Here is a 13,569-nt window from a genome sequence, read left to right as displayed (position 1 = left end):
TTTGATGCTCCTTGTTGAACTGCCTAGTGTTAGGTAATACACGTCATCCATCCTTGCCATGAGCTCCATAAACAGGTGAACTGAAGGACAGCAAACTGATTTGTTCAGTACAGTAAATCAAACATGAACATTTCAACCCCTCTAGTGTTTATTAAATTATGTTGTTGTTATGTGTGTTCATTCAGCAATTTGTGAATTATGTTGTTTTATCATAAACACATTTTACCAAAGTTAATCACGTAGTGACCCTTCTCCATTAGTATGTTCTGAATTAATTGTGCTGTCATAAAGCCAATGGCAACTGCAATATCATACATCAGATTTTTTTCTTACATAGCCTACAAAATTATTTTTTTATGGGTTGCTGTGTATTTACAAGAGAGATTTTCAGTGTTAAAAACTCCCAGGTTGAGATTTTTTTCCCGAATTATTTTTCATTTGTGTTTCTTAGCAATAAGGTTAAAATAAATGCTTTGCAATAATTTAACTTCTGGTTAATTATTCTGTAGCAGTGCTGGTGCATTATGGATAGATAACTATGGGATATTTACCTGATCTTTTATAACAGAAAGTGTCAGATCAAGAGCTCTAATCCTTACAGCCATTGATTAACTAAACCTCACAATATCGTTGAAATAAGTGTTATTACATGGATGCATTTTTTGAGAAACGAACAGATTTGTATAGTTGCTGAGTGAGCCAAAGCTGGGTTCTGGTGTTCAAGAATACTGGCCACCAGCCATTTCTCCAAATCCTGCACATTCACTGCCTCTGGAAATAAAGTGCTGTGCCCTATAAAATGATGTGCATGATTAAGTTCTCCATTGAGTTGATTTGAGGACTGATGTGACAGCAAGAAACGGAGGGAACAATAATGAAAATTTTTCATAATCCACCATGTTACTGCTTTTACCACTGTATGTGTTCATTTGTGAAACAACTTGGAGCATTCAGGTTTTTTATCTGCATTCAGACCTTTTAAAATTATTTGTTACAGACATTCCTATGGATACAGGCAGTTTACACATGTTTCTTTTGATATGCGGACTTCGAAGAGTCAAAGATCCTCTGTATTTAGTAGATGTATTTTCAGGTAGGTACCTGCTATTTGAATATCCTTGTTTTGTTCCTGGATGCAGATGCGTTTCTTTTAATGTTTCTAAGTTTGGCATAAGTTGTTTTATTCATTGCAGAAAATGTCATAATATATTTACATTTTTTTTAAAATGCTCATGTAACCATTGATCTGTTCAATACATTATTTCTGTACTGTGTCTTTTCCAGCCTGCTGGGAATAACAGGGCATTAAAATCAAAGCAATATTTGATGACTTTACTTTCTGGGAAAACTATTCTGCTGTTATATACAATATTAATGGAAGACAAAAGAAGAGTTCACCTACTTCAGAATAACTTTTTTTTGTCTTACTGTCCTTTGACTGTTACACCACTTTGCATGTGTGCTAATTAATATCATTGAAGTTACAAGAAAATTTTACCACCCATCATTATGGCTCAGCACTGTAAACTAGGCTGAAGTTTTCTTGTAGTCACGTGGATGAATGTTTTGCCAGGTTCTGTGTGTGTCTGTAAAAGGTTTAGATATTCCAAGTTGGGGATTCAGGCTCCACTATTCAGTTTATTTTTCTAAGCCTTTACCACCTTGTGACACTTAGTAACAAATGCAGTTTATTAAAGTCAAGTAACTGGTTTTGTTCTATTCTGGTATTGGAAGAGTGGCAGATTTCTCTTATGCACACAATAACTAAGTATTAATTGTAATGGGTGCAGTTGCTTCCACACATTTCCTTACATAGGAGGAAAAATTCAAATCATTTTGTCTTAGTGGCCAGAGTCACTGCATTCTATAGAGCATTGTTCTCTTGAGATGATTTAAAATTAATATTTGTGCTTAGTTAAATAGCCCTTGAACCATAAGAGACCGCATGAAGCGGAAATGCTAAATACTAACTTTCAGATATGCTAATCATTTGAATTCTGAGGAGTAATGTGAGGGCTGAGCATGAAATCTGGTATGCATTTAGTGTTTTAAGTAATAATTCAATATTTGCCTAAGTCTTCTTTATTCATGCAGCTCTTTACATTGATTTCAGAGAAAGAATTAAATTAAGTAAAAGATTAATAATTTTTATTAATAAAAAAGATGTTCCTCGTCTGTTTTAGATTGGCACAGAAAGGATCCCAGTGTCCATCTGGGCATAATCGGACCTGCAGTAAGTTGTTGTTGTAATTTTCATTTTATTTGTACGTTTATTCCTAAATACTTCTGTTTACTCGTATCTGAGATATCACAGTAATTCTTTCCAAACTGAACCTAAGTCAGAGGACTTCTACCTGTTACAGAGATAAGAAGGTACAAACCTAGCAGTTACAAAGGCTGTTCACAACAGGTCTGAACTGTGGAAGTGGAAGCGATTCCAGTGCTCCGACTTCCAAAGTTCAGAGTTCTGCTATCAGCTGAAAGGCCCCTCACTCAGCGTGTGCTCGGCTTTTCCATTGCAAAAGGGAAAGCAGCTGAGAGGGTTTTTGTAAGAGGAAAATGCACTGAGGTAGCCCAGGTCTGTTCAGTTAGGTTTTTATTAATGCAAACTGTTATCAGTAGAACTAAAATAGTTTACAGCAGCTGAAGGTTTGTTTTACATATACTGACTGTTTTTATTTAGAAGGCTTGCGCTAATTTTATAAAGGGCATTTGCAGCTGGATTACTATAATTTTATGTTTAGCTCAAGCACGTGACTTGGTAGTGCTTTTCATCTATTATGGTCTCAGAGCAAAATTTTAAGTGTTTCATTTGACTACAGAATCAACTTTTGAAGATAAAGAGTATAAAATTATTTGGATTTTAAGATTGGCTTCTGGTTTTATACCTGTGGGATACTATTTTTTTTTTTAGAGAATCAGAAAGTACTAATGCAAATAAAATATTAGAAATGCCTATTTCAATATGAATAATTTATAAGTGAGCCTATGAAATATTTTGAAAGGCAATAGTTGCTATCTAGAAGAATTTTTTTAGCAGGTATTGTTAATGAGAATTTTTAATACTGTGAAGGTGATATCTGATGCTCATTATCCCTGTTCTTACGTCTTTTGTTCACATGGAGGATTGTGTCTTTGTTCCGTTCCATTTAGATTTTGATGCCATTTCTGGTAGTCTCAATTTGTACACAATTAACAGTTGTCAGCAGGTGCAAAATGATGTTAGGTTTCTGTCTGACTCCAGACAGCAAGGTCAGAGCTTGAGCTCACAAATAAAATTGGTGAAGTCTGTTTCACGTTTAGAGTCTGAGTGCACTAAAGCCTGGGATACAGATATCTGAGAGGGAAGGTAGGGTTGACTAAAATAAACAAAATCAGAAACTGAGTTCTAATATGTCCACATCTCAGATGAAGCTTAGAGTTGGTATCATTCCTTCCCAAATGAATTATATGTATTTTAGTAGAAGTGCTGGCCAATATTAATGTGAGATTTCATTTTTTTCCGTGTAAGTCATAAAGACCCTGTTTAACAAATTTGGAAGTTACAACTTCTAATTCTCTCTTCTCACAACAGGGTTGATCAGTTAAATGGCAGCTCTTCTGTAATTGCTAACTCTCTTTGGATAAAACATACAGTTGGGTTGCCATCTCAAAATGTTGTCAAGAGTTTCTCAGCAACGGTTTGCTTCTCATGAAGCACCAGCTCCTGAAAGAGTTTATAATCAAAACTATCATCGCAGTCATTATTATGAAATAATCTTTTTGTAGTTGTGGAGAAAGGTTTGAAAATGTGAGCTTATGAAGCATGAAACAAGAAAAGCTATTGAACCCTCCCAACTCCACCCCATCATTTTTAAATCAAATAGCATGATTTTTGAGGAAGTAACAAGACTGAACTTCTCTGAAGAGGGAAGCATGCGTCACGTTAGCCAAGTCTAAATCTGTTCTGAATGCTTAAAAGGGGGTAAAGGGTTGCATAAGTTTTCTGCCAATCCTTTCTTTTCTTAAAACTTTGTGTTTGAGCATGCACCGTTGTTTCCAGTTATTTCCACTTTGAGATTTCACCTGCAGAAACTGAGGCCTTTGGAAAGGAACAATCAATGAACATGTAAATGTTCTCATGATTTCTGTTAAGTACAGTGCTGAAAAAGTGCAAAATACAAAACGCATCATTATTTTCAGAACCATGAGAGAAAGTGAATATTTCTCAAATCTCAGTCTAACCAATACCCTACCTAAATATTTGCCAGCACAGTATTTGCCGTGGGCCAGATCCCCAACAGTAGTGACTGCACTGTATGTTGGTGAGGTAGAGTGGGGAAAGATGCCTCTGAGCCACCAAAGTGCTTCTCATTCTGCGCAAATGAGGTTTGTTCCCACAGCTTCCCACAGCACTGCCCAGGGAACAGGTGGAGCTGCAGGAAGACTGTCCTGCTGCTGCTTCTGCTTCTAGCATGTTGCCTTTGTCAAGGGAACATACTTTATGCTAAACTAACAAAACTAATTGCGGGACTTTTGAGAAAGAAATCAGTTGTGCTACATGTATATCCATAGCAGCAGAAATCCTGAAAAGGCAGCCTGTAGCCTTTCTAACCAGTGAAAAAGGTATGAGAAGGCAGCTGTGTCACATGGAACAAGCTCTTGCTGATGTTAAAAGGATACTAAAAGCTCCACTGTTTCATCTGGGTAATGTGTTCATGTGCCTCCATAACTCTCATCTCTCATTCCTCTTCCATGAGCCTGAAAACTTGCAGCCAGTCTGTTTTATAAGAAAATAAATAGAATCTGAATAGGAAAATAAGAACTATTTTTCTATTTTTCTCATTCAGTTTTGTTCTTTCTAAATTTGGGGCATAGGATTTTATTTTTAAAAGCTGGTTTTACGTTTTTATTTTATCTGTATTTTTCCACGCTAATACACAAAATGATTTGGAAGTGAACTGGTGTGGAAGGCAAATCTAGAGCAGGTGTAATGAAGCTGTGCTTTAGAATCAAAAGATGCACTTTCTGCCTCCAGTAAGGTTTTCAAACATTTTAGTCATCTTTTTAAATTTGCTTCACTTTTTCATAAGCTAACATCTTTACAGTAAGCTACCAGAAATAACCCTTTGGCAGTACATAGGCAGGTTCAAGGATGGAACCTCCTTAAAACATTTTAAAACATATTTCTCCCATAGTACTAAAATATTGCTAAAAGACAAAAATAAATTTCAGCTCCATTAGTATTTAGCTGTACTTTTCTTATTCATGTTACTTCTCAAACCACAAAATTTTAAGAAAATCAGTGCCATTATCTGTGAAACAAGTCATGTTTATTGTGAATATTAAAAAACCCCACACATTAAGAATATATTAATAAAGAATATAAAGAACAAAAGCCCACCCACTATTTTCTGCTTTGCTTCCATAAGATTATAACCTTTTCCCTGCATTTGCTATGCATGATTGTCTCAAATGGTGCAATCTAAGTAATGTTGCTGGATTTGGTCCTGTATAATGTACAATTTTTAGCATTTATCTCCTTTTCCAGTTTGCCTTTTGTTCGTTTCCATAAAGAAATTTGAAACAGTTGCTAATTTTCAGCAGCTCTATATTCCAAGAATAGAAGCTTATGAAACTTTAAAAAAGTTAAGGCCACAAAACTTGTGTCCAGCTGTTGGGTAACCTCCTGAAGCCCACTTCTTACTCTGAGTAATGGTGCATTTGCTGCAGGCAGATTGTGTTGCATTGCAGACATCAGTGGTGTTTTCAGTTGTAGGGGAAGCTTGATCTTGCTGAGCCTATTCAACAATCGATCCAGTAAAAATTGTAATGTGGGGTCACCTGCTGCTGTGAATAACGCTGATTCCTTTCACAGTGATGCTGTCAAAACCTCACAAACCCCAGCAATTGAGAAAATTCTTCCTATCCGTATTGCACATGCTTGCAGATACAGCTTTTCACTCTTCAGTATTCAGGGTGATATTCTGACAGAACTTTAAATGTACGAAGACATGTTTTTCCCTACGAAGTCTAGAGGGCCACAGTAGTCCCAGCATTATAATGAAGATCTTTCTGGACCATTAGAATCATAGAATCATAGAATTGCTGAGGTTGGAAGGCACCTTTAAGATCATCAAGTCCAACCATCAACCTACCCTGACAAAACCACCTCTAAACCATGTCCCTAAGTACCACACCTGCCCTTTTTTTAAACACCTCCAGGGATGGCGAATCCACCACCTCCCTGGGCAGCCTATTCCATTGCTTCTGTCGGAGTTAATTGTTATGTGCCAGCAATTTAATATAGTGTGTTTATAGAAGAGTTCCTAGATTTTGATCATGGTAGGCCCTGTGCTTAACAGGCGCCTTCATCTTTGTGCAGAGTTTGATCTGTGACTTTCTGCACTGTCAAACATGTCTCAGATGTTTCTTTGCCTGTCAGCAGAGCAGAACTTCCTTAATAGCATATCTGGTCCTGTTAGGTGTGGTTTCTTCCTATGTGCCCACTCCCCTTTCCATATGTCATCTTATCTCATCTGTTCTGATAGAAACTATTCATACAACGCAAGCTGCTTTCCTCTGATCTCTGCTAAATTGGTGAAATTTGCAGCTCTCTGAAGGCTTTTCCTCTGGATGGATGATTTTTTAACAAAAGATAATAGGTAACTGATGATCATATTTGCCTGCTACGTTGATAGGTAACAAAATAAAATCTGGCAACAAATGCTCTATCGGTAGAAGAACTGGATCGTGGAGACATTTTGGGTGGAAGTAACATTCTTTTCTTTTCAGTAGCTTTTCCTGAGACTGTGCTAAGTTCCTAGGCATCCTGCCATAGTCAGTTAGCTTTGGAGGCATTCACATCTTAAGTGCATTTCCAACTTACTGAACAGCTTATGTTGTATCTAATTTCTGTTATATTGAGCCTGTGGTTAGATAACTGTGCCCCCTCAAGTTCCTAAATGTAGCTCAGGGGGATCACTTCTCTAAGTCATTGCTACACCCATCCTGAAAGTAATATTTTAACTAAATTCTCATATTCAGGCCAGGCTTCTTGGAATATCTACCAATAGAAGAACACAGCTTAAAGGAGTGTTCTGTTTGTGAGGCAGATGGCAATTTCTTGGCTTCCACAGACGTAGATGGGATAGAAATTAATATCTTACAAATTTTATGAGTCATGGGCTGTAGTTTTTCTCATCCTTCTAAAGGTAGAACAGCAAAAGACCATATCCCAGTGCTCATTAAATCACTTACAAGTACTCTATTGATTTTGATGGAAACTCATGAGAGGAACTCAACATCAAAATAGTACTTTAGGGATAAAGCTGAAAAGATATTTATCTAGAAATAGCAATTGTGAACTTCAGTATGAAATACCCAAGGAACCTGTGACGTACTAGTTTAGTGTATGGATCTGTATCATACTCAGGATCACCAGGATCAAGCAGTGCTTCAGGAAAGGGCACTTGATTTTCGCCCCTGCTGTTACCAAAATTACTTTCTAATGTAATGTTGAGGAATCCAGAAAAATTGTCCAAGCAGCCAGGGGATCAGGTTAGGAAAGCCAAAGCCAAGGTAGAGTAAAATCTGGCCAGGGACATCAAGGGCAACAAGAAAAGCTTCTATAGGTATGTCAGTGACAAAAGGAAGACCAGGGAAAATGTGGGCCCTCTCCAGAAGGAAATGAGAGACCCGGTCACCTGGGATATGGACAAGGCTGAGGTAGTCAATGACTTTTGCCTTGGTCTTTGCTGGCAAGGACTCTAGCCACACCACCCATGTTGCAGAAGGCAAAGGCAGGGACTGGGAGAATGAAGAACTGCCCACTGTAGAAGAAGACCAGTTCCAAGACCATCTGAGGAACCTGAGGGTGCACAACTCCGTGGGACCGGGTGAGATTCATCTGCAGGTCCTGAGGGAACTGGTGGATGAAGTTGCCAATCAACTGTCCATCATATTTGAGAAGTCATGGCAGGCTGATGAGGGTCCTGCTGACTGGAAAAGGGGAAACATAACCCCCATTTATAAAAAAGGAAAAAAGGAGGACCAAGTGCAAGGTCATGCACATGGGATTGCGCCAGCCCAAGCACAAATACAGGCTGGGCAGAAAATGGATTGAGAGGAGCCCTGAGGAGAAGGACTTGGGGTTGTTGGTGGATGAGAATCTCAACATGAGGCGGCAATGCGCGCTTGCAGCCCAGAAGGCCACTGTATCCTGGGCTGCATCAAAAGCAGTGTGGCCAGCAGGTGGAGGGAGGGGATTCTGCCCCTCTATTCTGCTCTGGGGAGACCCCACCTGGAGTACTGCGTCCAGCTCTGGAGCCCCCAACATAAGAAAGACATGGACCTGTTGGAATGAGTCCAGGGGAGGCCATGAAGATGATCAGATGGGGGCTACAGAAAAGGTGGAGAGGGATTCTTGATCAGGGAGTGTAGCGAGAGGATGAAGGGTAATGTTTTTGAACTGAAGGAGGGGAGATTTAGATTTGATATTAGGAAGAAATTCTTTACTGTGAGGGTGGTGAGACACTGGAACAGGCTGCCCAGAGAAGCTGTGGCTGCCCCATCCCTGGAGGTGTTCAAGGCCAGGCTGGATGTGGCCTTGGGCAACGTGGACTAGTGGGAGGTGTCCCTGCCCATGGCAGGGAGGTTGGAACTAGATGATCTTTAAGGTCCCTTCCAACTTAAACCATTCTAGGATTCTAGAAGTAGCTATGCAAGCCTTTTATTTCCTGCATTCAGTAGGAATTCATTCCTTAGTACAAGAGTGATTTGCTTGAATCTTTTAATTTATGAAGCCCTGTTTTCATGAAGTAATTAATCTTGTGTTCAAAGTACACAATCATAGCTATAAAATAAATCCTGACTTTTTTCCAAAAGTTTTCTAAAATGCTTTATAAGTGTTCTCTATCTCATAATGTGAAAAAAACCACCAAACCCAAAATATTAGCATGCAATTAAAAAAAAAGCTGTGTTGTTCCCAGTACTTAAAACTGCTGCATGCTCTGCAAGCTATCATAAATTAATCTAATACAGTCAGTCAACCATGATAAAAAAAAGTCTAATTCTGTTCTTCATGTCTAGTTAAGGATTTCCAAGTTCTGTTTATTTCTTTTAATCATGTTAAATGAAAACAGCAGACATAGTTAAGCTTTGTAAATAAACCTGCTGGAGTTATTTGCCCAGCTTAGACAACTTTTTAATAACTCTAGCATGCCTTCATGTTAGACTATATTTTAGAATTTTGTGTTTATTAGTTTTCAAATAAATGTTTCTGGCAGTGCATAACATCTATCTGACTGTCTCGGCTTACATGCGGATTGCTTCCTGTGTTAACTAAAGCCTGAACATTTCCTTTCCTTTGCCACACTGGTCACTCCATACATAAAGGGACAGACAGTTGCTTGGCACATCAGTGCATTGTTCCTCACTTAGACAGTAAGTTGTCAAATCGGTCATTTGAATCATGTTAGCCTTAGCAGAGTCATCTGAAAGCAGTCATTCATGTTAAATAGATCTAGCTCTAATTAGAACCTGCAGCCAGAGGGATGTCAGGGGAGAAGAAATGGAACCTCCCCTCCTGACAGTGGCCCAAAGCTACACTGCATTAGAGGAGTCACTTAAAGGTTTAGAGTGGAGTAATCAATTCACGCTCTGCTCTACTGTGCGCTCACCCCCTAGCTGGGTATTCCAAGTGTCAATCACTCACGAGAGCGTTTGTCTGAAGAGTCAAATGTAACTACCACGTTACAGATCTGTGGTATAGTTTTAAAGCTCAGCATATTCACGCATTTAAATATTTCAGTAAAAAATATGCTAAAATTTATTTCTCTTTTCTGGGTATTTCAAATATACGCTATAGTGCTAAAGTAGTGCCATATACCTGTGTGTATATTCCTTTCTAGGTTGATCCACTTTTTGCAAGTGAAATTAAGGAAAAAGTTGAAAGGTAAGAAGTTAATGTTAAACCTTTTATCTGCTCCAGGTGAAAGCAGTTGGCTGACCAGCTTTTTAAATTGTGTGTCAATGCTCTTTTCTATGTCCAAATGCACATACACACACAACCTCTATATGACTAACAAATGTGTACTGATTGTTTGGCATGTAACATTCTCAGACTAGGTATTCTACACATTTTACAATTTAGAATAACCAGTAGATGTCTATATGTTTTGTGTTAAATCACATCTGATTTAGTGTGATTTATATTTATTCTTCTTTTGAGTCTTTTCATTCTTTCTTTCAGCCTGGGTTTGCATACTTGCTGTTGGTGGGTAAATGAGTAGATGGACAAGATAACCCTGTACAGCTTTTTTCTCTCCCTAGTTTATATGCTTCCTGATTGAAGGATATAAATGTTAGAGAAATGAGATTTTTGTGTGTCTGCAGAATCTAGAATTGGCTGACTTGAACAGAACAACCATATTATCTCTGATTGATAATATCTGATAATAAAATCTGTATAAAATTTGCATTTTGCAATTCCATTTTTTGAGCAAGAGATAATGTTTTTTGTTTTCTATCAGGTTATTCATGGTGTTAAGTCATCAACTACAAAAAAACAGAGCAACAGATAATGAAGTGGCAGATAGCAGTGTATACTATATTGAGTTTGTAACTGCATTTATAGATAGAAGGCTAAAGAAAACATGGTAAAGTGGCTTGCCCATGGGCAAGCGATGGTTAGCATCAGAACCATGACTGAATTCCTCTGACCACCTTCCATCATTGCCCTAAGTTTTAGGAAGAGTTGTTAGAGCACGTTCTTAGGAGGTGTCCTGTTTGTGTGCGTTTTATTTCTAGGGCACCTGGAGTACATTTATTACAGGAGATGCCACAAGATGATCTTCATGCTGCTATGAAAAGGTGCTTTGCTGTGGTAAACAGCTCCATTTCAGAGGGAATGTCTGCTGCAATTCTGGAGGTAATTGCATCTTAGCAGTAAGGTTTTTCAGTGAGGTTACAGTGAATCTGAAATCCCCTTTTTACCACTGGAGATGTGTGTCAACATTTTATGTCCATGTTTCAAAGCTAGTGAAGACAAAACTAAAATATTTCTTTTTGCAAGTGTTAGTAATTAAGGTTTTCTTCCCTTAAACTGACAGGTTTTTATGCTTTGTCTGTTTATTTTTTAAAGGATAGAATGTAATTTTATCAATCTTGTTAAATTAACAATCCAAACCTGAGACATAAGAATCATTCTGATTTACTGGGGTTGTTGCTATTCTTGATTCAACATCCAATTCCTTATCATGTTGCTAGAATAGACTTTCATTTATTTTTACATCCTTTCAAAAAGCAATCTAAGAGCTGTATTTGGTTATTTAATTCTGAAATTATTAATGAATGAATGACACGCTCTGTTAATTTTTTTGCCATCAGGATTGAAAATTAATAACCAGGTTTATTTCATACCTGTCAAAGTAGGGCGCTGCTTACTATCAAATGCTTTCAAATAGGAAGAAAATAAATTTACTTGAAGTGTGAGTTCTTTGGGCGGACGCCTTTTACTATTCCATGGTTTTGGGCAACTGCTGAATGTTGGTTTGTGATCATCTCAGAAGATCACAGAAACTGTTACATGATTTGTATTAATGCATCTCCTATTTCTGTTTCTAATGAGCAATCACATGTTGCATTTCCAGCATGCTTTTCTTCCAAACAACTGAAAGTCCTTCATAAGTAAGAACTAAGTGAGCATTGTAATAATGATGAAAGTTAGGTGATGGTAAGATAGCAAATGTGTGTTTTCTTTCTAAAATGCCAGTGCTTAGAGGTGGAAGCAGATGCTGTTTCACAGCAACAATACTCTATAAACAACCGTTACTACAGACTGTGACATTTCCAAACTTATCAGTGTGGCAGGCTAGACAAATTTTGTATGTTCGGTAGTTGAGATGAAATGGAGTGTACCAACACAGTACACAGCCACAATTAAGTCAGTGACTCAGAGAAGTAGAAGTTAAGTAACTGTCACCTCCTCCTTACCAGTTACATGTTCTCTTCAGGACTACTCGCTTAACAGTTGACCGAAAATCAATGTGATTTATTTCCTGAGTGTGTCAGTGAGTTAGAGACGGGGGGAAAAAAGCAAACCAGAGGGACTGTTCAGAGACCCAGCATCTGCAACAGAAGTGAAGTGTGCTGGGTACAAATTGTTATGCAAACTCAGGACTGATGGGACATTTGATATAGTTTGCCCCAAAATTTTCCCATCAGATTTGAGCAGTTAAAAGGCACTTTCCTTAGCTTTTATCAGGAGAGGGAGAAATCTTGTAAGTTCAGTGTCTTAACAAATATGTAGTAACTCAAAGCAAAAAGATAATGCCAGTTTACTTCAGAGGTAATGGTGAACCTGCTTCAGGAATTCCTGATTTTTTTGTCTCCTCTTTGAAGTTGCAATTCTGACAAGTTTTGAATCTGATTACTATAAGACTAAGTCAACAAGGAAAGTTTTTTGGTTTGGTTTGTTTTTTTTAGCTCTTCTCTGTGTGGCTGAAGTATTCATTTATCCTACAGAGCTATTAAATAGTCAAATATGACCTGTAGTGGAAAGCTGTCCCTTCAGATTTCCACTACACAGTTATGTTGAGTAATTTATTCCCAGTTCAAACCCAGACCCGTCAAAAAAACCGCACACATCCCCCTCGAATAAAAGAACCTCCTCCAACAACTGTTTTTCTCACTGAAAATCACTACACGAACAGAATAGTGAACACTGCCTGTTGTATTTCTCTTCTTTCTCTAAGAATTAAAAGACTATCCTAAAAGAGCATTCTATGCAGGATGTCTTTATATACAATTGTAAAGTTAGCTTTCTCCATTTTGATGTTTTTCTTACACCAGAAAAAAGTATATATTAGGATGAATCATCAAGAAGTATTCATTTTTTCATGCTGAATTTATTTCTCTACATATGTATTTTTTTATATATATAGTAGGTTAGTTAGTATTACTTTTTTATCTTACATGTAGCTGTGCATGTCATGTCCTCGGCTAGTCTTATGATTGATACATTTAATTCTACTGAAGACGCTGCTAAAAACAAAGTTAAACAACATTTAATCTACCTTTAAATCTTAATCTGTCTTAATCTGAGTTTGACAGCTAAATATGCTAAAATAAACTGGCAACTGACCATAGTGGAAAAATTAAATTGTCTCTTCTAAGTGTAAGACTTGCCCTCTGGTAGGCTGTTAGCTATTTCCTTCTATGTGATAATTTTTCCCAAAGAGAAGAGAAGAAGATCCTATTCTCCTTTCTTCTGTTATTACCTTGCTGGAATAATTTCAAACCTAATGGTCAGCTTTGGTTTGTGCTCATGTATAATCACACGTTGAAAATAAAATGCAGTTTCAAATATTCCAAAGTGGAATATTTTCTCCTGGAATCCTCACTTCCTACCTTGCTTTTCTACCAGAAATTACCAGTACTAGGAGAGAGTCAGCAGACGAGAAAACACACGAGCTGTTGAGCTGTCAGAGTTCACATTTTACCACTACCCATTTCATTTTATACTGGTACACCAGGATGTGAGCAGCTAGCTGAAATATCTCCCATTGTTTCTCTAGTAGGACACTTCTG

General features: G+C 37.7%; 1 protein-coding gene across 1 annotated transcript in view; it reads left to right on the top strand.

The window, feature by feature from the left end:
- GLT1D1 (glycosyltransferase 1 domain containing 1) overlaps window positions 1-13,569 on the top strand; it is a 53,028-nt gene that overhangs the window by 27,002 nt on the left and 12,457 nt on the right. The window contains exons 8-11 of the mRNA XM_009880326.1: window positions 998-1,093; window positions 2,184-2,233; window positions 9,891-9,934; window positions 10,789-10,909. Of these exons, the coding sequence (XP_009878628.1) occupies window positions 998-1,093; window positions 2,184-2,233; window positions 9,891-9,934; window positions 10,789-10,909 (311 nt within the window). The remainder of the gene's footprint in view (window positions 1-997; window positions 1,094-2,183; window positions 2,234-9,890; window positions 9,935-10,788; window positions 10,910-13,569) is intronic.

Source organism: Charadrius vociferus, unplaced genomic scaffold, assembly GCF_000708025.1.
Source record: "Charadrius vociferus isolate BGI_N301 unplaced genomic scaffold, ASM70802v2 scaffold332, whole genome shotgun sequence".
In the NCBI taxonomy this organism is placed as follows: domain Eukaryota; kingdom Metazoa; phylum Chordata; class Aves; order Charadriiformes; family Charadriidae; genus Charadrius; species Charadrius vociferus.
This window is presented reverse-complemented; position numbering and strand designations above follow the sequence as displayed.